Genomic DNA, 23,663 nt, shown 5'->3' with positions numbered 1-23,663 from the left:
AACACTCCCAACACGCCGGCCGAATAGCCCCTTAGAGTCACCAGTGTGAGCTGTGGGAGGGTGGGTGTGGACAGGCTACCTGGAGGGGAGCACACCTAAATTCCAGGAGTGATAGGGAGAGGATCAAGAAGCCGCCTGTCATTCACTTTCCTTTGGATGTGTCCTCCGGCAAGCCCTCAGGGTTTAAGCTTAGCAAAAGGACCCTGATTCACCTCAACTGGTTTATTTGGAAGGTGCTTAGATTAAAGCAAAAACAAAAACAAAAACCAGAGGGAACCGCAATAAACAGATCCCGCTGGAGGACACCCCCATTTGTGGTTCTCACTGGATCTCAGAGTTTTCCTAGTGATACCAAACTTCTCTTGTGGCAGACAAGGAAAGGTTTTAAAAAACCACCCTGAAGCCTCGCACAATAACCTAGAGGAGCGGGCCCTCAAAATGGTGAAGGAAGGGACGCCTGGGTGGCTCAGCTGGTTAAGCAGCTGCCTTTCGGCTCAGGTCATGATTCCAGCGCCCTGGGATCGAGTCCCATATGGGGCTCCTTGCTCGGCAGAGAGCCTGCTTCTCCCTCTGCCTCTGCCTGCCTCTCGGTCTGCCTGTGCTCGCTCTCGCTCTCTCTCCCTCTATCTCTGACAAATAAATAAATAAAATCTTTAAAAAAAAAAATGGTGAAGGAATAAGTGAACGGAGCTATGAAGAAATGAATGGTGAAGAATGAAGGCAGGCCACCCCGCCGGGGCTGGAACGCAGACTGGAGCCCTCGTTTGCTGCTGTCGGGCTCACAACTGCTTTTAAGAGTCTTGGCCTACCTCCCCCTTTGCAATTTCTCCGGCTCGGGCCTCTGCCTCTTCAGGTTCCTTCGTCCAACTCCACCCCTTCAAGGAGTGCACCGCCCTCCCAGCCCTCTCGTCTCTCCTAGCCCCGCCCCATCGGACACGAGGCTCCGCCCCCTTCGCCGGGGCTCTGCGGGATGAATGGCAGCGTTGCCGCCGCGCCGCTCGGGGTGCTGATTGGCCGCCCGGCTCGGTGACGCGCTGGCGGCCGCGGGCGCACGCAGGCGGGCGGAGCTGGTAGGGGTGGAGCCGGGCTCCGGGGCGGGGCGCGGGAGCCCGGGGGCGGAGGAGCCGGGAGGCGGGAGGCGGGAGGCGGGAGGCGCCGGGGCCGTTTAAGCGGCCTCCCTCCCGCCCCCAGCCGCCCGGTCTGGCCCCGGCCCTGTCCCGACCCCCGGCCTGGCCCACTCAGCCTTGCCCTGCCGAGCGGTCCGCCGGGCACACGGGCGGCCTCCGGAGCAGCCCAAGCCGATGAGGGCCGCGCGCCCTGCCCCCGGCGCTGACGAGACGGAGCTCCCGGCCCCCGAGGAGGAGCGGAGGATCAATGCGGTTCAAGAATCGATTCCAGCGGTGAGAGAGGGATGGTGTCCCTGCCCCACCGCCCGTGCCGGCAGCGGGTCCAAGATCCCGCCTCGTCCGGAGTGGGTCCCGGCTCCTCACCTGGTTGCATCCCCCCCGCGGATACCGCGCCTTGGCCGGGGACCAGCTCCCGGGGGTTTCCCCGCCCTGTGGTCCCTGGGCGATCCCCTTCCTCCGAGGACCGCGATCTCACGCGTGACCCGGGTTCCCAGACCTCGAACCCCGAGCCTGCCCTCCTTCCAGGGGATCCCATTGCTCACCCGACTTCATCCTACCTACCCCAACCCGGCAGGGCTCGTGCCTTGCCCTGAGGACCGGAACCCCAGCCCCAGACGCCGACTCCGTTCCTCCAACCCTGGCTTTGGCCTCCACCCCTTATCCCCAGCTTGGGGGGTCTCCCGGGGCGCACGGAATAGGGGCCGGGCAGCTGCTGCGCCCTGCAGCTAGATTTGTCGTAAGACGGGGTGCTGGGCGTTTTAGTGCTTTGTCTGTGATAGGCCCTAGCAACAGGGAAACTGAGGCATGCTCCGCTGGTGAATTTAGCCTTTCCTGGCCAGGTCCGGGCCTTGCTAATTCTCCAAGCTTGCTGGTTTAGCGTCCAAGGGCGGTGCTGTGTTGGGCACTGCGAAGGGACAAGTTAGTATTCGGGTGGTGAGAGCTGCTGTTGAGGAGCCTGTGTTAGGAAATGAGGAGGAGGAACCTAGGAGGTGCCACCGGAAGGTTGGCCAGCAGCTCATTCACTGGAGGGCCGGTGGGAATGCCAACCTCGGGAAGCACGGTGGCCTTAATCCTGGCTCAGGTCTCTGACATTTAGCAATGGATGGAGGCTGGCCCATGTTTCTGAGAGGAAGCTCTGGGCTTTTCCCCCTAATTCTTCGTTTTAAGTGGGTGAAAGTTCATCTCCCCTATGTTTCACTCTCCATCCTTTGTCTGAATCTGTCAGCCGTGGCCCCATTCCCAGACCTTCACTAGCAGGCAAGCTTGGTGTACAGTGATGGGGAATTTGAAAGAAGAAAAGGAATGCATGAAAATCTTCCAGGGAGGTTATTGAGTTTTTAGACTGCCTCTTATTTCAGAATTTCAAACTGCACTTTCCCCCCCTCCTCTTTCCAACCCCCTAAGCTGTTTGATGCTCACTCCCCCATTATGCTTCTCTCATTACTCCCCTGGTCCCAAAGGGTAAGGAAGCCAAAGAATGCATAGGAAGAGTTGGGGAGGGCCGTACCATTAGAAGGGTTATGAGTTTGAAGACTTGATTAACTTAACCGACATTGCTCATCATTCAAGAGTGTTGAATGCCTGGCACTGTTCCCTTGGTGGGATCATCCTATCAGTGCTTCTGAAGGCAAAAAGGGATCATGATGTCTGGCTTTAGAGCATGAAGTCAGGAATGAAGGTTAGATGGGCCTTAAGAGAGAAAGTAACATGCATTCAAGTATGATTGGTAAAGCCTTATGCATGTGGTTTGTTTGATTTGGTTTTACTTCTTTGAACATCTGTGCGCTTCCTGTTTTCAGAGAACAGTGGCAATATTCTGTGAAATTACCCTTCCTTATTTGATTGAATTTGTATTTCTTTCCTATCCTTTGTATTCTCTTCAAGAAAGGAAAAAAAAAAAAAAGGCTTTTTACACAAACGTTAAAACAATGTTAAGGGAAATGGGAAACAAAAAACCCCTTCATTTCAGATCCTACTGTCTCAGCTAATTGAACTACTTTTGCTGGATGCTAATCTACCCAGTCCTTATTATCAGTGTAGTAATGTAATTTTGTGCTCTACTTCATTCATTTAAAGATGAAAAATAGAGGCATTTCTTTTGGTGTGGCACAGACTTTGTAATCTTCTCAGTGACTGCACAGTATCAATGGATATTGAACATTTATTTTCCTGATGGCACTTACACCCACCCTGATTTTCTTTGAAGACTGAATGATTACATAATTTCTTGTTTTTCTTACTACAGACAAAATTGGAAAGCTATTTCTCAGGGTAACTTTGAACTTGGACATAAAGCCTGCAAATACAAATTAACAAAAAAAGGCCCTTTTAGTGTATTGTACAACATCAACATGTTGGGAGTACTATTAATCATCTCTTCAAGGCGTGTTCCTTATATATCTTTTGAGCATTCAGAAAAGTTATCGGCAAGTAAATTATAGAGAAACTAGAGAGAGGGACGTACTGTCTTTGAATGCATGTGTTACTTCTGATAGATTTATCAAGAGTCCCTTGAAGAGCATTTGATTGCAGTAAAAACATTTCATTAGGCCATGGTTTGTGGCTATGTCTAAATTACAAGAAATGGACATCTTGCTGGTTTGTTCATAATGGAAATGTGGTGGTCATTTTGGCTTTGGATAAACTTCCAGAGTTCTGCCATTTCTGCAGAGGAAGGCTGTGAAGAAATTTAGCCCACTGTCCTAAGTGGAGGGCTTTATGCATGCATGGCTTCTCAAAAAGTTTAGGATGTGAAAAATGCCACTGGGACACAGAGCATATTTTCTCTTGCTTTATCCTTTCCCCATCTGAGTCTGCCCCCACACCTTCCTCTCCCAGAGTCATTTTCTCCCTATCACAGCATCCCTGACTGATTGGAATAATTGCTAACATTTATTGAGTGTTTACTTGAGCCAGCCAGTGGCTGGGTATTTATGTATTACTCATCTCTTTCTCAACTCTAACCCTGGAAGACAAAATTTTATAGCCATTTAATAGATAAGCAAATAGGGTTAGAGAATAAAAGAGAACTAGCCGCAGTCACATGGCTAGGAAAGGACAGACCCATTTCAATTCAACTTCCTGTCCCTTTCTACCACCATGCTGCCATTTCACCTTTGACTGTCTCCCTGCTTACACAATATCATGTGCAGAGCACTGAGGCCTGGGACCCACAGAGCTTCTACTGTACGGTGTTGGTGCATTCTCATTTCTCCAGCCTTGCCACCGAAAATCCAAGGAAAAGGATACTCCTTGATTCAGAGCTCCAGCCTTGTGACCACTGGTTAGCTTCAGACTGATTATGTGATATAAAGCACCTTACTCTCCAGAGTTAGGAAGTCTTCCTGGACTGCCTGTTGCCTTTTTTAAAACATGTTCTTAGAGCACTGAATTACAGGCATGGGATAGTCTTCTTAAACATGTCGTCCACCGTCACCCCCTCTGGCAATGGACACTTTTCCTCAATACCATGCTCACTCGTAAACTGGCTAATAATAAGGTGCTGTGGATAGGGGTTGGCTTATGTGGCTCCATCAAGTGCTGTTGAAAGAGCCCTGGAATATCCATGGTCTTAGCCTTTAAGAATTTTCTTTTCATGAGATTCAAGGTTCTTTTGGTGCTAAGATTGCCTATTTCTCTTTGTTATATACAGAACCTGTTGGATCCCGAGTGAAACAATATTATTATTTTTTAAGATTTTATTTACTTATTTGACAGAGGGAAAGAGAGAGGTCACTGTCCAGGGGAGGGCAGAAAAGGGACTCCTTGCTGAATAGGGAGCGGGATACAGACTCAATCCCAGGAGTCTGGGATCATAACCTGAGCTGAAGGTATCATGACCTGAGTCCAAGGTAGACTCACTTATTTATTTATTTATTTATTTATTTATTTATTTGACAGACAGAGATCACAAGTAGGCAGAGAGGCAGACAGAGAGAGAAGGGGAAGCAGGCTCTCTGCTGAACAGAGAGCCCGATGCGGGATTGATCCCAGGACCCTGGCAGGTTTTAAGCCAGAGTTGGGGTGTATGCTGTGATCTGGTTTTCATATAGACTATTTTGGCTGCTGAATGAAGAGAAGAGTCTGTATGGGGACAAGCAGGGAGACCAACTGAGAGATTTGTATTCATGTAGACCAGAGATGTCAGTGCCTTAATGTATAAGGTAGGGTCTGTGGAACTGTAGAGAGCTAGGCTGATCTGGAATATATTTAGAAGTAGCAATCTTCCCATTGGAGAATGGGGAAGACCTAGAAATCAGGGACAACTTCTGAGATTTGACCTTGGGTCTTAGAGATTTGCTGGTGGGTCATAGATTTACTTTCAGAAGGCACAGTGCTTTGGGGTCTGTTCTTTCTCTCTAGAGTTTTGAAATTTTGTTATGGGGGTTTGGGGTTTTAAAAATGCCGGGTAAGGGAAAGCAAGATAGAGTGTCAAAAGAGAAAGCGAGGAGATGAGTGAACAAACCTAACTAAATAATAGTTTTTATAAGGGGTGGCTCATTAGTTAAGCATCAGAGTCTTGATTTTGGCTCAGGTCATGAACTCAGGTCATGAGACTGAGTCTGCTGCTGGCTCAGTGCTGTGCATGGAGCCTGTTTAAGATTCTTTCTCACTCCCTCTGCCCTTCCCCCCTCAAGAAACCTAAATAATAGCTTTATTAAAGTGTGTTTTCCATACCCAGGACTAAATTACCTTCCCTCAAACCCTGTAAAACCTGCTGGATACTCTCTTCTAGCATCAGATAACCAACTGTTAGGGTTACTCCTCCTTAGGTAGAAGCGGCTTCCATAAATGGGTGCTGTTTTCTGTAACACGTGAGAACCCTTTTCATTCTTTTTGGGGGAAGAGAAGAGAATAGAATAGGTTCGGCGTGTGGGAGTTAATTTGCATTTTACTTCTGCTTTTCCATTTAGGTTTTAGGAATGATTTCTTCAGAAGGCTATGTTGGAGGCTTGACTGCATTGTAAATTTCTCAGCAGAACACTTGTGTGGTGGTTTTTGACTGAGCCCTGGACAGTGGTGGGCTTCTCGAAGACTTGCTCTTCCCTTGCCTTATTATGGGAATCTCGCTCTGGCCGGAAGAGACTACCTGAAGTCACATGGGTGGGATATTTTTCTCTACAACTTAGGAGTTTATTTTTACTCTGAGTGATTCCAGGTGGGCAGGGACGAAGCTGTCACAAACATGGCCATCCAGCTTCTTAGCTTTTGGGAGAAAATGTGAAAGTCTATCCCTGTTGCTGTGTAATGGGTTGACTATTTTTAGATTGAGCTGCCAGAGATATAAATTGCTATTTTAGTCTTCAGCCTGGTGGTGGGTAGACAAACCTTACTTACTGTACCCTAAACAGAACACTCTCAATTTAATCTACCCTCTACCATTTTTTTTTTTTTTAAGATTTTATTTATTTATTTGACAGAGAGAAATCACAAGCAGATGGAGAGGCAGGCAGAGAGAGAGAGAGAGGGAAGCAGGCTCCCTGCTGAGCAGAGAGCCCGATGCGGGACTCGATCCCAGGACCCTGAGATCATGACCTGAGCCGAAGGCAGCGGCTTAACCCACTGAGCCACCCAGGCGCCCTACCCTCTACCATTTTTGAGCCTTGATCTTTACCCTTTAAAATTTCTAATAGGGTGTGCTACTTATAGCTCTGTTGCTATGTCTGGGGATGATGAGGTAGATCCTTGAATGCTTGAGATGCTTTTAAAGCATTCTTCTCAAGACTGCAATTATTTTCCTTTTCACTAATAAGCGCTATGTAGCAATCCTCTCGTCCCTTAGGAAATTAGTAAAGTTACTTAAAGGATTAGCAGGGGAGAAAAGATTTATTTTATCTATGTGTGAGAATAGCTTGGATAAATTCTGAAGCTGTTAAATGTCTATTTCTCTTAAACAGTTTTCAAACCCATCTGGCAAATTCCATTCAATAAGATATATTCCACACACTAGTCAGATAACTAACCCATTGGTTGTCCAAGTGAAATATCATCACCATGCCAGATTCATTCCCCATTGGATTTTCTACCCAAACTCTCTGTACTAGGTTGAATGAAACTGCCGTTTTCTTTTTCTTTATTTGCTCTAAGCATGACATGACTTATATATAAGCTCTAAGCATGATCCCCTTTTAATTCAGGGAGAAAATGCTAGTCTTCCTAAACTGGGCATTGTTTAGGATGGCTTGTCCATGTGCTTCAGACCGGCCCTGCCATTTGGTTCAGCCCGGTACTATTTTTCATCATAGTAATTATAAGATTTGACTGGTCAGAACTCGTTGGTGGCAGATGACAAAATCTCCCTCCTTTCCCCCATCTTAAAGTAGTTTAAGCAAAAAGATAATTTCTAGCGCAAAGCCTGCTGCCATCTTGCAGGCTCTAAGCACAGGAATGTAGCGGGGCCTCCAAGACCAATATGCTCTGGGAGCTTTTGTACCTCTCTGTTTCTCTGCATCTGCTTCTTCTGGGCAGCTGCTTCATCATCTTACTGAATTTACATCTCCCCTTTTTCAGAGAACAGACTAAACCAGCATCCCTCATGAAACATGGCATGGGTGAGGGTTGGGTTGCCGAGGCTCCTCACCTCCACATTGAAGGGGAAAATGCTGTTCATATCTTCGGGTCCCATGGTATTCATGGTTTTCACTGTATTGCTACTTCCACAAAGTTGGCCCAAAGGGAAGTGTGGAATGTGGGTATGTGTCTATATGTGTAACCAATTTTGATATTAGATACATACACACATTTGTATGTATGTATGAATTTTATAGCCAGGATATCAGGTACTAGTTGTATATTTGGATTTGAAAGCAAACTGTTTTAACTCCGGAAGAATGCAGGTAAAAACAAGCCTCTAGTTTAGGTGGCTTAGAGGTAGCCAGGTATCATTTATTTAAACTGTCTGGTGCTGGAACAGGTAATGCAATATAGGGAAACTCGTTGGGCGGGCCTGCTAATTGTGGAATGTAGGGTGTAAAGATCTCCATGTATAATGCTTTATAATTTTGAGAGAGAAAACTGAAACCTTGCTTTGTACTCCTTTTAATTGAATGGCAGTTACTGGCATTTGTAAAGTTTAGAAAGATTGTCTTGCCTTTTCCCCCGAGATTTAAGATTTGGTTGCGCCTTTTTTTATTTATAATTGTTTTAGCATGGGGGCGGTTATGAGCTGAAGAAGGTGGGTATGATTGATTGCTGTTTGCTTCTGATTGGTAGAGGTTTCTTTTGAATAAACTGAAAGAATACTTAATCCAATAAACTAGGGCATTTGCTTTTGGATCATGGCTGTTAGCTCAGTTTACACCTGTTTAGCGGCTTTGGTCTTGTTCCCGCAACTAGGTGTTTCCAGCAGCCTCCTCTCACTTAGAATAGACCAAACAGTATTGGCAGCCTTCCCCATTGTTCTTTATATCCTTTGAGCGCGTCTCATGTGATATCTTTTTGTTTGTCCAGGTTCATGAACCACCGGGCCCCAGCCAATGGCCGCTACAAACCAACCTGTTATGAACATGCTGCTAACTGTTACACACATGCAGTGAGTATGCATTTTCTCCCCTTTGCGGCCTTCCCGAGGGCTCTGGTGGGAGGAGCAGCCATTATCTCTAGTATCCTCAGCCCAATTAGTTAGATGTACCTATCTCTGTGACCTCCCCTACCAGGGCATCGGTGCTGGGTCATGTTAGCAGAAGCTCTGTGAGCACATCAAGCCCTTCCAGTGCTCTGCCAGCTCTGTACATCCTAAACTGACTCTCTGACAAGATCTTCTGTAGAAGAATAGTTAAGTACCCTAGTTATAGGAAAATCAAAAAGACAACTATTTATGAGGAGGACCTCCCGAATGAAGTGAATCACCTTTTCAAGACAGTCAGCTGTGTTCATGGGCCAAGGAGAGTTCAGAGTGTTGTTGACAAGGTGTTTTTTCTTACCAAGTGATTCCTTGAAACAAGTCGCCACCCCATCCCTATCTCCATAGAACCCACTGCTTTTCAGAGCAGATGTTTCTGCATATTGTAGAAGAAAAAGCTGATTTGATCCCTAATTCATAGTGAACTTTTTTCTTCCTCATAAAAGCAAAACATGCTCATTGTAAGAAATTTAGAAAATACTGAAGAATATGTAAGAAAAACAAAACCACCCAGAAATAAATTAATGCTTTGGTGCATTTCTTCTATTTGCATCTTATGTTCATGAATATGTATTTTCAGATTTTTTTTTTTTAAGATTTTATTTATTTATTTGACAGAGATCACAAGTAGGCAGAGAGGCAGGCAGAGAGAGAGACGAGGAAGCAGGCTCCCTGCTGAATAGAGAGCCCAAGGTGGGGCTCAATCCCAGGACCCTGGGATCATGACCTGAGCCAAAGGCAGAGGCTTTAACCCACTGAGCCACCCAGGCACCCCAACGTTTAGTGAGACTTTAGAGGGAAGGGAGGTAGCTGCTATAAAGCTGAAGTTCAGAAAAAGAGGAGGCCAACTTAATTCTTTCATGAAGAGTGTTTAGAACAGGCTAATGTAAGTATTTTATACCGTGTTAGTACATATGTCATTATAATAAGATTTGCTTGAATTCGACTGTGCTTTTTCATATCTTTAATCTTCTTCCCCAAAGAATAGTTACAGTGTTTACTATAAAGAATAATGATGCCAAATAAACCCCTAATAAACTGGGTTCTAATAGATTCCTTTATAATCTAATATAATCTATTAGCATAAATCAAACTTTATGAAGCATCTGTGTTATGTATCATAATGGTGTAGTTCAGATAATACTTATTAATACTGAACCATCATCCTAATTTATCACTGCATGTCCTTTTGCCTTAGGTGCTAAAAAGACTTTTATTTAAATAATTAATATGCTGGAATCTTGCTAAAGGGAAAAATTAGTACCTGACATGCCTGCCCTGGATTCCATAAATGAGCTTCCGTAATGAAGTTCTGGAGTAACCTCTCTAGTGGACAGTCTCCCTGGACCCATGACGGAGATTCTGGGGACAGGAAGGATTTAGTGAAATTCTTTATAGACTTGAGCTGACCCGTCTTTGCCTTAGTGACACACTTATGTGGCGTGAGCTTTGACCAGAGGGTCAAAATGTTTAGAGTACCAACATGGACTAAAGAATGCATGGCCTAGGGGCGCCTGGGTGGCTCAGTCCTTGAGCATCTGCCTATGGCTCAGGTCATGACCCCAGAGTCCTGGGATTGAGCCCCGCATCGGGCTTCTTGCTCCATGGGAAGCCGGCTTCTCCTTCTTCCACTCCCCCTGCTTGTGTTCCCTCTCTTGCCATCTCTCTCTGTCAAATAAATAAATAAAATCGTTTAAAAAAGAAAGAAGGGAAGAAAGAAAGAAAGAAAAGAAAGAGTGGCCTAATTTGATTGTGTTTGATACCTATCAGACTATCCATCTTTTATTCTGACCAGATATTGGATGAATTTAACAGCTAAAAGTAAAATTACTACCAAAAATAATTGTCCACAGGCCCATACGAAAAAGTTTTATGTCTGTATGTGTGTATTTAAGTCTAGGGGAGGATTAAGATATAAGGAATATAGGGGCGCCTGGGTGGCTCAATGGGTTAAACCTCTGCCTTCGGCTCAGGTCATGGTCTCAGGGTCCTGGGATCGAGCCCCACATCGGGCTCCCTGCTCAGCGGGGAGCCTGTTTCCCCTCTCTCCCTCTGCCTGCCTCTTTGCCTACTTGTGATCTCTGTCAAATAAGTAAATAAAATCTTAAAAAAAAAAAAAAAGATATAAGGAATATAAAAATTTGAGTAATAATTTATTTGGCCTCTTCTTTCACTCATTGCTCCAATATACATCCATTATTTTTTCTATTTACCAACTACAAAACACTCATGAAAGTTACAGGCCAGTGCCATGATAGTTTCTGTACCACTGACAAATGAAGGTAATCAATGAAATATTTGTTACTTAGCATTATGTTGAACACTTAAAATGTAATAGTTTGGCTATTAAGATGTGCAGGTCACCTTTAGGAATATTATTTGCTGGAGACAGACTTGAATGATCCCTTATCTCTTCTGGGTATGTCATAAGTTAAGGAATACTTGTATAAAACAAGAAAAACTGACAAAAACTCCATGTTAATTTTTTAGAACAAAATATCATTTTATTAAACTTACTAAACTGCATCCTGATTTTTTACTTTCAGAGAGAGGTAAGATTTCTAAAACAGACAAAACAAAACAAACTTCCATCATCATCATTTCATTAAAGAGGATACTTTAACATGAGAAAGTAGGAAGGACACAGTCTCAAAATAAATTAAGTTCTGTCTTATGAAAAACTTACTTTGTTGTCATTAATTTTCTCATATTGTCTGGGTCAGTGAAAACTTCAGCATTTGAAAATTCAGTGCTGATCTCATGTAGAGATACTTTGTTGCAAGAGGGCAAAAGTAGGTATTGTGGGGAAAAAGATAAGATTGCTAAAGCTTTCTTTCTTTGCCAGGTATGCTTATTCTAATATCTAAAAAGTAGTTTATTTTTCTTGCGGATGTTTATTATTATAAAATGTTTACCACTCTTCAAGTTTACTGTGAGCTAAAAACTTCCCTAAAAAGATGAAGTCTTCAACAAAAAAGTTTACTAGTGATACTCCTACTCATATGACAGACACTGAAATTTGTGTCCATGGGAAGTAACTATGGTAGAGTAAGCAAAATTCGCTTAAGATTATGGTCCCTTAAAATTACTTGAATAGGTGAGAATGGATTACCCTTGCTTACTTGAAAGGTGCTATTAAAAATAAATAATTGTCACTTGGCACTAGTTTTCAAATTGGTGGAATGTACAGATCCAAACTAAAAATCAGAACATGACTTGACAGTTAATATTTGTGTATGTGGTATACATTATAATACTTCTTGATTCTATTCATTCACTTAACCCTTTGCTGAAATACTGAGATTTCAGTAGTTCAGGGGGGAAATAGGAAAGAACATTTAAAAATAGCACCTCCTTACAAAATTTGGGTACATGCTTGGCATTTGAATATTTTAAGTACCTACTTTAAATCACATTAGAGAACAGGGTGAAATACATTCTTATGTAATGAAATTAGGATAACAAATATCTGCTTTGCCACCATGGAGTAATGTATCCTGTATCATGTACTTGGATACCCAGTGGTGGGCATGGTTCCTGGGCCCTGAATGGTACTTGCTGTCACCAGTGTAGCCACCGACCACTCCCTCCCCGAAAGGCAAGTGTTTAAAATGATCTTTCTAAAACTGCCCCCGGGAAACCTACATATTTTTAACAAAGGGGGCAATTTCGCCAAACCCAGGGTATTTACTCTTGTTTGCCTTTCCCTTAGTTCCTCATTGTTCCGGCCATTGTGGGCAGTGCCCTCCTGCATCGGCTGTCAGATGACTGCTGGGAAAAGATCACTGCGTGGATTTACGGGATGGGCCTCTGCGCCCTCTTCATCGTTTCCACAGTATTTCACATTGTGTCGTGGAAGAAGAGCCACTTAAGGTACTGTGGATGGCTTGCTAGTTCCCCTGATCTGAAGAGCAGACTCAGGGTAGCCTCCCCTACTGGCATCTTTCAGTCGGGTTGAAGCTACAGAGTAGACAGACATTTTCTTGCCCCGTAGACTATAACGCTCTGCCATTATAGTCAAGACATTTCCAACGGATTGGACAGACTTTGAGAACCCCAGTATGTATCTAAGAAAGCAGGCCTTTCTCAGAAGCCACCAGCAAAACCACACTGCTTCCCCAGGACTTACATCGTATAATCCCGAGACCTGTCTTTTAACGTTGTCAAACGTAAGACCCAATAGAGTGCAGCAGCTGTGGGTTAGTAAGAGCACAATGAACTCGGAGTCAGCCCAGCCCTGCCACTCAGGCTTGTGTAAGTCACTTGACCCCCTGAAGCCTTAGTTTCTTCATCACTAAAATGGAAGTAACAGGGGCGCCTGGGTGGCTCAGTGGGTTAAGCCTCTGCCTTCAGCTCAGGTCATGATCTCAGGGTCCTGGGATTGAGGCCCGCATTGGGCTCTCAGCTGGGAGCCTGGTTCCCCCTCTCTCTCTCTGCCTCTCTGCCTAGCTTGTGATCTCTCTCTCCCTCCCTGTCAAATAAATAGATAAATAAATAAAAATCTAAAATAATAATAATAATAATAAATTTTTTAAAAACATGCCCAGTGTTCATAGATAGGTGAATGAGATAACGCATGCCAGAATGATTTGAAAATTACAAATGACCAGGACTTTGTCATGTAAGGAGGTTTGCTACAGTTTAGGTTTACTGTTTTGCAAAGTTCAGCTTTCAGAATTAAGTCCTGTGTATCGATTCAAACAGAATTCACATATTAGCTGTCAGGTACTTTCCAACTCAAAGCAGGCTTGCTAGCCTCCTAATAAGGACATAAAAGCATTCCTCCTTTGAGTGAGGGATTAATTTGGGGGAATACAAAAGGAGAAGCACATCATTTAGTTGCTGATAGAATACATTCGGTACAACCCAAAAGTGCAGAATTTCTTTTTGTAAAAGGAGTATTCAGAGCAAACTTAGAGTGTTTTAAAATAATAGAATATAGCTTTTGGTTTTATAAAATGCCCCCCTCCCAATCTCAAATAATTCAAACAATCTAATATTAAAAAGACATGTGTTATTTAAGAAGAGGGTTTAGGATTCATGAGAAGATTATTTGTCTCCTTACAAGTAGAATCATAGTTTAAGAGCAGGAAGGATTCTTAGGGGTCATCTAATCCAGATCCCTTAATTTTCACCTGTAGAAACTGAGGCTCAGAAATGGCTTGTCTTGCCCAGTCAGTGAGACTAGCAGAGTCTGATCATTCCTGGACCTCTGACTCCCAGTCTGGGGTTTTTCACCCACAGCCTTCTCAATACTGCTTATAGTTCCCAGCCTGCTACCTGTGCTTATAAGTTCCTTACCTAAAATAAAACCACAGCATTGGATCATGAGGGCTTGCTGGGGCGTATCCACAAGAGAGCCTCAAAAGTACCTGCCTCCCCAGAACATACTGTCACAGAGACCAGAGGCCAGAGTACTTCATTATCTTCCTGGCACAATCCAATGCTTGTGGTTGCCTCGGCTGACTGGGCTTTGATGTCTAGATTTCTGAATCAATAAAGAGTTGTAGATGCATACTTCGGTATTCAGGGCCTCCCTCCCGGGGGCTAGAGAAGGTGTAATAGAAACCAGGCTCTCTTGAACTTTGAAATAGTACTGCTAGAATCAAGCCACATGTGGATTTTTGCTCTGCATTACTTTTTTAATATTTCCAAATACAGCCTTATTTAGAAGCAAGGGAAAGAGCATATATTGAGTACCTACTGTGTGCTAGGTGTTGTGCTAGTGAATACGTGGCTACATGATCTCATTTAATGCTCACACATGCTCTATGATAGAAATGTTGTCATTTCTATTTTCCCTAGGAGGAAAATGAGGGTCAGAGAAGCCAGAGTGGATCTTGAATAAAATTATAGGTTTGACTTTACCTGCTCTAATGAGTGCATAGCAGTCTAGAAAGCTGAATTAGAAAGGCCCCAGACCTGGCTAGGAACCACAATCATCCAAAGAGTTTAAAAAAATATAAAAGATTCTCTTCCCTCCATTTCCTACCCCATGTTTTAGGCATTTTAAAAATTATAATCTTCTGGACTAGTGTTTATGACTCTATTTTATAAGCTTGCCAGGTGATTGTGATATGCAGTCAAGTTTGAGAAGCATTAATCTAGTGTTTGCTTTTTTAGACCTGTGACCTAAATTATTTTTACTTCACTATTAGATGACTAACAATAACTGTGGCTAAAACATCCTCGGCTTGCTTTGGTTGACACTGTATATGTGGTGAGGGAAAATCTAACACTAACTCTAAACCAAACCATAGCTATCACCCTTGGACACTGAAAATGGATTCAAGACGATGCAGTACGTTCATACTACTAAATCACCTCAGTAAGGGGCAGATTCTGTCTAACCCACTGTCTAATCTGGTCACCTCCGTGAACCAGGTCTTTGTACACTTCCTAAATTTTCAGTTTTGGAAGGAGGAACTCACTTAGAAATCCAGGTGGTTATTTGCTTGCAGCAAATGAGCCTTTTTTTTTTTTTTTTGGTTTTGGTTATTCCTGTTCCTACATTAGTTTCTGAATGTCCTTTATTTATAACTTATTGTATACACTAAGATATTTAAAGTGAGAGCTTCTTTGAAGACATTCTAAGATGAAGAACTAATTCATGCCCTCAACTGTGTGATAGGGGTTGAGGGGTGGTCTGCCCTCAAGGAATTTCATTTTTCTGTTATATTGAATCTAAGAGAAATGGAAAACATCATCATAGACAGATTTTGTTTGTTTATTTACATGGTAAATATCATACGTGTAAGCTTAAAAGTAACGTAAAATTTCTCATTGTGGCTTCGTATTATTAAAAATAGCTGTGTGGGGGTGCCTGGGTGGCTCAGTGGGTTAAGCCTCTGCCTTAGGCTCAGGTCATGATCTCCGGGGTCCTGGGATCGAGCCCCACATCAGGCTCCCTGCTCAGGGGGGAGTCTGCTTCCCCCTCCCACTCTCTGCCTGACTCTCCGCCTACTTGTAACCTCTCTTTCTCTCTCTCTCTGTTAAATTAAAAAAAAAAAAAAAAAAGCTGTGTGAAGATGTATGAAGATGTGGTTCATATATACAATGGAATATTACTCAGCCATCAGAAAGTATGAATACATTGACATGGATGGAACTGGAGGGTATTATGCTAAGTGAAATAACTCAGTCAGAGAAAGAGAATTATCATATGGTTTAACTCGTGTGTAGAATATAAGGCATAGTGTAGGTGCCATAGGGGAAGTGAAGGAAAACTGAATGGGAAGAAATGAGAGACAGAGACAAACCACAAGAGAATCTTAACTCCAGGAAACACACTGAGGGTTATGGAAACAGAGGTGGGTGGGAGGAGATGGGTGATGGGCATTAAGGGGGCATGTGACATGATGAGCACTGCGTGTTATACGCAACGAATGAATCAGTTGAACATGATGTCAAACATTAATGATGTACTCTATGTTGGCTAATGGAATTTAAATTTTAAAAAATAGCTGTGTGACTTTGAAAGCCAAGTTATAACTTCCCCAAGAAACTAGAATAGGAATGGAAATTACAACATGGTGGAGTGATAAACTATGCTGCCAGTCTGAAAGTTTTCTGAAAACTTTGCCTAACTTGTTTTTCCCTCCCAATAGGACAGTGGAGCACTGTTTTCACATGTGTGATAGAATGGTTATTTATTTCTTCATTGCTGCTTCTTACGCTCCATGGTAAGATACTATCTTTCTATTTTTGAAGATAATAGAAATTCTAGTAGTAGAATTTCTGTCTTTCTTTCCTTCCCTTCCTCCTGTCCCTGCCCCATGCATATACCTTACCCCTGTCCCTCCAACACACGTGAATACATGTTTTTTTGTTTTTTGACTTGGGTCAGATTGCAGATTTTAAGGGAAGAATGTCACTGCTGTTCAGAATATATATCTGGTATTGGATTGTTTAAGACAAAGTGCCAGGAACTTGTGTGTAGGTAGCACACTCACTTTTGAAATATGTCACCTTTGGCTTCCATGTTCTTTCTGTATACGGCTGCTGCTCACAATACTTGGACATCTACTCATTCAAGTGTAAATGCTATAAATACGTATAGGAAAACAAGCTCACTTTGATCTACAGTTCGCTTCACAGCATAGTAGCTACTATATATGGAGTGTGTTTCTCATTTCTGTAGCTGTATGAGTAAGAAAACTAATTAGTTAGCTATTTAAAACACCTAGTATTCTGGCTCAGTGGGTGGAGCCTGCAACTCTTGATCTCGGGATCATGAATTTGAGCCCTATGTTGGCTGTAGAGATTACTTAAAAAAATAAAACTGAAATACTAAAAAATAAAATACTTAGTATTCTGTTCAATTTTTGCTCTTTTTGCCCTTTTGGTAGAGATGATGTAGAATCTTTTGTTGCCTGGAAACCTCCGATTAAAGGAACGTTAGAGTCCCTCTATTAAGACATGGTCGGTTATAAACCCTCAGAAATTCATTTTGTGCCATCAACTGCAGTAGTCACTAGAAACAGCAGGCCTCTACATTCTGACTTACACAGCATCCATCATTAAAAAGAAAACCAATTATCTTTCGGAGTAAAAAATACTTGTCATTAAATTACAGCAGTGCATCCTATTGGAGAAAGAACACTTAACAGGCTTTTGGAAAGTATTCCCTGACTTAAAATAAGGAAATAAAATTTTTAAAAGCTCAGGAATCAAATACTACAGTAAACAACCTGTTCACATGTAGTTTTCAATAGGTAGGTGGTACCTTTTCTGTTTAGAAATAATAATTTTATAGTCATAGTCAATCAGAATAACATTTGGGTGTTTTCTGATAACTTTTTTTTTTTTAAGATTTTATTTATTTATTTGACACAGAGAGAGAGAGGTCAGAAGTAGGCAGACAGGCAGGCAGAGAGGGGGGGGGAACAGGCTCCCTGCTGAGCAGAGAGCCGGATGCAGGGCTCCATCCTGGGACCCTGAGATCATGACCTGGGCCAAAAGCAGAAGCTTAACCCATTGAGCCACCTGGGCACCCCTCTCATAGCTATTCTTAGTATGAAATGAGTACAGATGAATTCACAGCATCTTAAAATTCAAGCTTTACAAGAGCCCACGGTTAAATTCTGACAAAATGTCTTTCATAACATATGTTAAGCTAATTCTTCTCATGTTCTCCCTTGGCAGAGATACTGGTAATGGAGATACTTGGTCTGTGTATTAGGTATCTGCTGTGGATATGTGATCCTGGTTGAGGATTCTGTTCAGGGTTTTCATTAAGCTTTGTAAGCACTCTGCTCCCAAATATATTATCAGAATTAAGCTGATTTGACAGCAGCTGCCTAATAAGGAAAGTCGGGCATCACAGGTGTGGTGGGACTCACTTCTGCATATCTCCTTTTAGCTTGTTCTATTTTTAAACGATGTTGGAACTAATTCTAAGTCTTAAAGGTCAACTGACAATTTTATCTTTGAATTATTAATTTTACCCAAATTGCCTAAATACCTCCATGGCATGTTGAATGCCTCATTATCCTGGTTTTATGTTAGCATTTGCTTCCCCAGTTTTCAAGCCTAGAGGAAAACAAAGGCCCTGTGAATTCCCTTCATTTATCACATCTGTTCTTTGTTGTCATGTTTACATTTTTTAGGTTAAATCTCCGTGAACTTGGACCCCTGGCATCTCATATGCGTTGGTTTATCTGGCTCATGGCAGCTGGAGGAACCATTTATGTATTTCTCTACCATGAAAAGTAAGAAAAAATAATTTACATTTGATAGTTTTAAAATTGACTACCTAAATTTTATCGACATTGTAACACAATTTGTTTTACACTTGCACTTCAAAATAGTAGAAATACATAAATAGAATATATATTGCTTTTAACAAGTCTTTGAAACCATTTGGCGTTCATTACTGGTAGACAGATTGCTATGGGAAGAGCTGAATGGCACATGTGTGATAGGATGCATTTGAGGGACAGACGGACTGCCATTTTAGTCAGTTGGATATTACTTGACATCCTCAGGCAACGGCCCTTATCAGCAAACTAGCCTTATCCTCCATGATTCATACTTATCACATGAGAAAAAAAACTACTTTTCAAGCTTTCAGTGAGGACTGAAGACAATGATAGTTCTAGAACAACATTTATTTAAGTAGCAAACCGGAAGACGTCCCAAACTAGGATTCTCTGAGAAAGGGGATATTTGGAAGAGCGTCCAAACTCTTAATAATATCCTAACCATGGGGCACATTTTTTAACCCATTATTTATAGTTCATAGTCATAAGTATTAAGCAATATAAAAAGGAAAGCTTATTGAAATTTAGCATCACGGCTCTAGAGGAGACCTTCAAAGTCATCTATTCCAGCTCCATGCTTAAAAAAAAAAAATGAGACCATTTAGGATGTGCAGCAAATTAGTGATTCATCTAGAATTAGGACCCAAGTGTCCTAGTTCTTAAACCATGGCTCTTTTCATTATTTCACATGCCTGAATTTGAAAAACTCACAAGCATGAAATCATTGTCCTTGAGTACAGTTTATTAGTTTTTCTACTGTCATTGGCAGAATGGCTCTAAGATTTGAACATAATTTGGGTTTATCACAAAGTATTAAATTGTTTCCTCTTTTCAGAGGAAAATGGCAGTTTTCAGTAACTTCTGACTTTGAAATTCACTTCAATGTATTTTGACCACAATTAGCTATTCTGAGTGGTGTCTTATAGTATATATATAAATCCGAGGGAACAGTTTGCTTCTTGGGCTCAAACCCCTAACTTGTACCCTTGGATAGAACAGAAAGTAAAGTAAAACAGCTATCTTTTCTCCTTTTAAGGGCTTCTTTTACACCAATCCCACAAACTTATTCTTCCCCGTTTCCTGATGAGATTACTTCAGAGTGGACTCTGGAGTAGAAAACACAGAGAATGAGATGTGATTGGCCCTTGGCCATTTGGGTTGGACAGATATTAGGGAGTGCCTGACTCATGCCAGGTACTATGCTAGGCTCTGTAGATCTGAACATAAATAAAACTTGGCCCCCGCCTCCAAGGAACTTAGAACCTATGATTAGGCAGAAATGTAAGCTGAATTTTAGTATAGTGTATTTCTTAGCATTTTCAGACATTTTGTAGCCTAAAACGATGAGCCTTACAAGTCGGAGTTTGTGCAGATGCAAAATAAAGAGACAAACAAAACTACATGCCCTTCATTCCTGCGGGCTACCATCCCTTTGCTACTGATGAACCTGGCCCCATGCAGCATCCCTGTCCATCTTCATAATTTCAGTTTCTTGTAGCTGTGGATTGGAGTGGTGATAAGGACAAACACTCTGGGACCAGGAAGGGGAAAAATGCATGGGAATTGGATGCAGTAGTAACACTTTTGGTAGCAAACATTTTCCAAGTCACATGTGGCATCTGATGCCATTTCAGTTCTGTAAGAAATGCTAGTTAATTGTGACTCAACTACAGTATTTTAATTAGAGGCCTAATGGTCTCCTACTGGGAATATATATTCATTGGAATAGTTGGAGAGTTTGCATTTCTTTTTAAAAAAAAGGTGGGGGGGGCAAGCTGGTATGGAAATAGTCTAAGTACTGTAGGGATAGATGCAATTAACTGCCTTTCTGTCCTGCAGGTATAAGGTGGTTGAGCTCTTCTTCTATCTCACAATGGGGTTTTCTCCAGCTTTGGTGGTGACATCAATGGTAAGAAATGGCTTCATAATTTTAACTATTTTACCTTATTTCCTTTTAAATTGAGGGAACTCTTCATTTGTGCATAGATATGATATGTAGTTTTTCTTTCTGAAGTTATGACATCACCATTAACTCCAAAGAAAAAGTATATAAATAACAAAGTGCCTGCAATCTATACTAGCTCCTGGTTGTAATTTGGAGAAGTTCTATACTAAAGTGTGTTTGATAGTATGTGTTGCTTTTGGATAGCCATTCTGTTCACCCCACCCTTCTCCCAAAGAGGTATGAGGTCACCGTCTGATAGGCATTTTTGCCTGAATTGTTTAGTGTCTTAACCGTAAATCCATGAAGGAGGGTAAATTTTTTGATGTCTTATAATGAAAAACAATCAACTATGAATTCTTGACTTCTTTAATCTTGAGAATTAGAAGGACCACAAGAGGTCAGTTGTGTCAACGTTTTATTTAGTCTTTCCCAAAAGTCTTCACTCTTTTCTTTCACTTGCTTTTAAGTCATATATATCTTATTTCTTTTTCTCAGAGAAGTGCCTTTTATTTTTTTTTTAAACTTTGCTTGAAAATTTCTTTTGAGGACTTCATGGGTGGAGACGTAACATTACCTACAGTAGGCAGTCAGTATGTATGTTTTGAACTCCCTTTCAGATTGAATTGCTGTTGAGAAATCTATGTGTATCTATCAGTCAGTCTGAAAGAAAAGCATATCATTATTGCCTTGTGATCCCATCCAACTGGTTACTTTGTGCCATTAGCTTATGTAGGGCCATTAGCTTCAGTGTCTTAGGCTCTGCATTTTTTTTTTTTTTTTGCATTAGCCACTGTGTTAATTAAGGAACTCATAATGTGTCTAGTTTGAATTCTTTTCTCAGTCTACAAAGGTCAGAAGAATTGTATCTATAATTTCATCCCTGTGCCTGTGAGCTAAGAATGTATATAGTCCCTACCCTGGTCACAAAAATACCTGTAAAAGGTTTAGAAGTTAAAGCTTGTTTGTTTTTTTCAGAGGCTAGGTCTTATGAGAATGTGTCAAAATATGTTTCTTTAAGGTAAGAGCTTTATGGTAGCTTTAATAATTACCTAGCACCAAAAATAAATATAGTTTAGTTGATAAAGGCAACAGGGAATAGTGAAAGGAAGGAGGTGAGTGATGGAAACAAGAAAATTTGCCTTAAAGGCCATATAGTTAGAGGGCAATTCAGGACACCCAAAGCAACATAAGCAAGATTTGTGTGTGTAGGTTACTAATCATTAGAGTAGAACATCAAATAAATTCCCTTGGGGTATCATAAGAGCAGGTTTATCCAGTATTTTTACTAGCCTAAATCTTGGCATTTTCACAAGTTGTACATGGTCGGTGACTAACGTTTATGATAGTCAAACAGGATAATCCTCACATTTCCCCCCTCTCCCCGCCATAGAACTTTTACCGAGCAGGAACCTACAATTCATTTTAAATAAGAAACTACCATAAAGTTTTATAATGTCTTTGGGAATAGCGTAGGCTGCTATGGGAACACATGGCCCAAGCACCAAAGGAAATGATGTTCACACTGATTCATAAAGACAAGAAAGAGCCTAGGGATAATAAGGATGATGCAAGTAGGATAGGAAAGAATATGGCATGAAAGAGGCCCTGGAGAGGGGGAAAGCACTAGCACCTTTGAAGAACTGAAAATAGTTCATTGTTTGGAACACGAATGTGTGTACCTGTTTGAGTGTGCCTCTATGCACGAGGTGGGTAATTATGCAAATAGCATAAGTCTTGTAATAAAGCTGGAGAGCTAGACAGAGACCAGATCAAAAAGAACCTCATAAGCCATCTGAACTAACAAACAGTATGACTGGATACTCAGAGCTTTGATTCTGGTCAGAATATTGGGCTATCAGAGACTCTTCTCCCTAAAGAATGATGAATAACTGGCAAGGTATTTGAAACAACTGTCTTTTCGCATTGGACCACAGACACAAGACTGTTCCTTGAGGGAATAGAAACCAAAAGATGAGCTTCAAATTTGTCCATTTTCTCCCTGGGGACACTTTCCAAACTGTGACAAAAGTAAGCCAGCCAGAGAGCAGCACACAGGGTGGAGGAAACAGAAATCAGTATTTTAGCTACTGAGCCTGCTTCAGTTTGGGGGTGGGATTCTGGAGAAAGGGGAGCTTCACAAAGAAGTGTCTCCAGAAGTCTACAAAGGGGTTTCTCTGAATCCTTGCCTAAATATTACACTGAATCTGTGCAGGGCAAGACTCTGCATGCCCTGGCCGAGAGTGGCTCTTGGACAGCTAGGAGATAGTAGAGAATCTGGAGGTGTCTGGTGCTGGAAGAGATCAGAGGCCAGCCAGCCATAGTGGAAAGACCATGCTGAACAACTCTGGTGTTCACCTGAACCTAGCAAGTCAACCTCCACACCTTATGAGAACTACTCTAGCTCTAGAGTGAGGACTGCCCTGGAACTGCCATAACAAAGCCAAGAAACAGACTTGGAAAGGATTAAAATTGGTCCTCTGTACATAAACTGCCTACCAGAACAAAACTCAACATTACTGAAAGGAAGACAACAAAATCTATACTCTAACACCTTGGCATCCATTTATCCAAACAAATATTACTAGATAAGCAAGAAAATGTGATACCACACACCTAAGGAAAAACAAATCAGTAAAAAGAGATCCAAAGATGACAGAGATGTTGAAATTAGCATGTGAGGCTTTTTAAACATAATGAGTGAACAAATGAAGAATCTCAGAAAAGAAATGGAACTACAAAAAAAGAACTGAGTGGAAATTCTAGATTTGAAAACATTATATATATTAAGAAAAAAACTTTTTGGAGAGGTTAATAACAACTGGATCCTGTAGAAAAAAAGATCAATGAACTTGAAAATGCACAGACACGCTAGAAACTGGGAGAAAATATTTTTTCTATATGTATCTGACAAAGGACATGTATGTGGAATATATAAGATACTCCAAAAGAATAATAAAGAGCCAATCCTATAAAAATGGGTAAAACACTTAAACAGACACTTCACAAAGAAAGGCACAAAGAAAGGTACAACGTCATTAGTCATCAAGAAATGAAAATTAAAACCTCAATGTGCTACCAGAATACACCCTGGAGAATTATTAAAATTAAAAAGACAGCACCAAATCTGTCAAAGATGTGAGATAACAGGAACCCCAACTCATTGTTGGGGGTAGTATAATATGGTATAACTATTTTGGAAAACTGTTTAG

General features: G+C 41.8%; 1 protein-coding gene across 3 annotated transcripts in view; it reads left to right on the top strand.

The window, feature by feature from the left end:
* The first annotated feature begins 1,114 nt into the window (after positions 1 to 1,114).
* Positions 1,115 to 23,663, top strand: part of MMD (monocyte to macrophage differentiation associated) — a 54,994-nt gene continuing 32,445 nt past the window's right edge. For all 3 annotated transcript variants that reach the window (XM_045070063.1, XM_013053673.2, XM_004747359.3), the window contains exons 1-6: positions 1,115 to 1,400; positions 8,577 to 8,658; positions 12,461 to 12,621; positions 16,356 to 16,430; positions 18,357 to 18,458; positions 20,349 to 20,418. In XM_045070063.1, coding sequence (XP_044925998.1) covers positions 1,375 to 1,400; positions 8,577 to 8,658; positions 12,461 to 12,621; positions 16,356 to 16,430; positions 18,357 to 18,458; positions 20,349 to 20,418 — 516 coding nt within the window. In that variant the 5' untranslated portion in view covers positions 1,115 to 1,374. The remainder of the gene's footprint in view (positions 1,401 to 8,576; positions 8,659 to 12,460; positions 12,622 to 16,355; positions 16,431 to 18,356; positions 18,459 to 20,348; positions 20,419 to 23,663) is intronic.

The sequence above is a fragment of the Mustela putorius genome, unplaced genomic scaffold (genome assembly GCF_011764305.1).
Source record: "Mustela putorius furo isolate JIRA1106 unplaced genomic scaffold, ASM1176430v1.1 tig00003962_pilon_pilon_pilon, whole genome shotgun sequence".
Taxonomy (NCBI): Eukaryota; Metazoa; Chordata; class Mammalia; order Carnivora; family Mustelidae; genus Mustela; species Mustela putorius.
The sequence above is the reverse complement of the archived record's forward strand: the minus strand, read 5'-3'. Positions and strand labels throughout refer to the sequence as shown.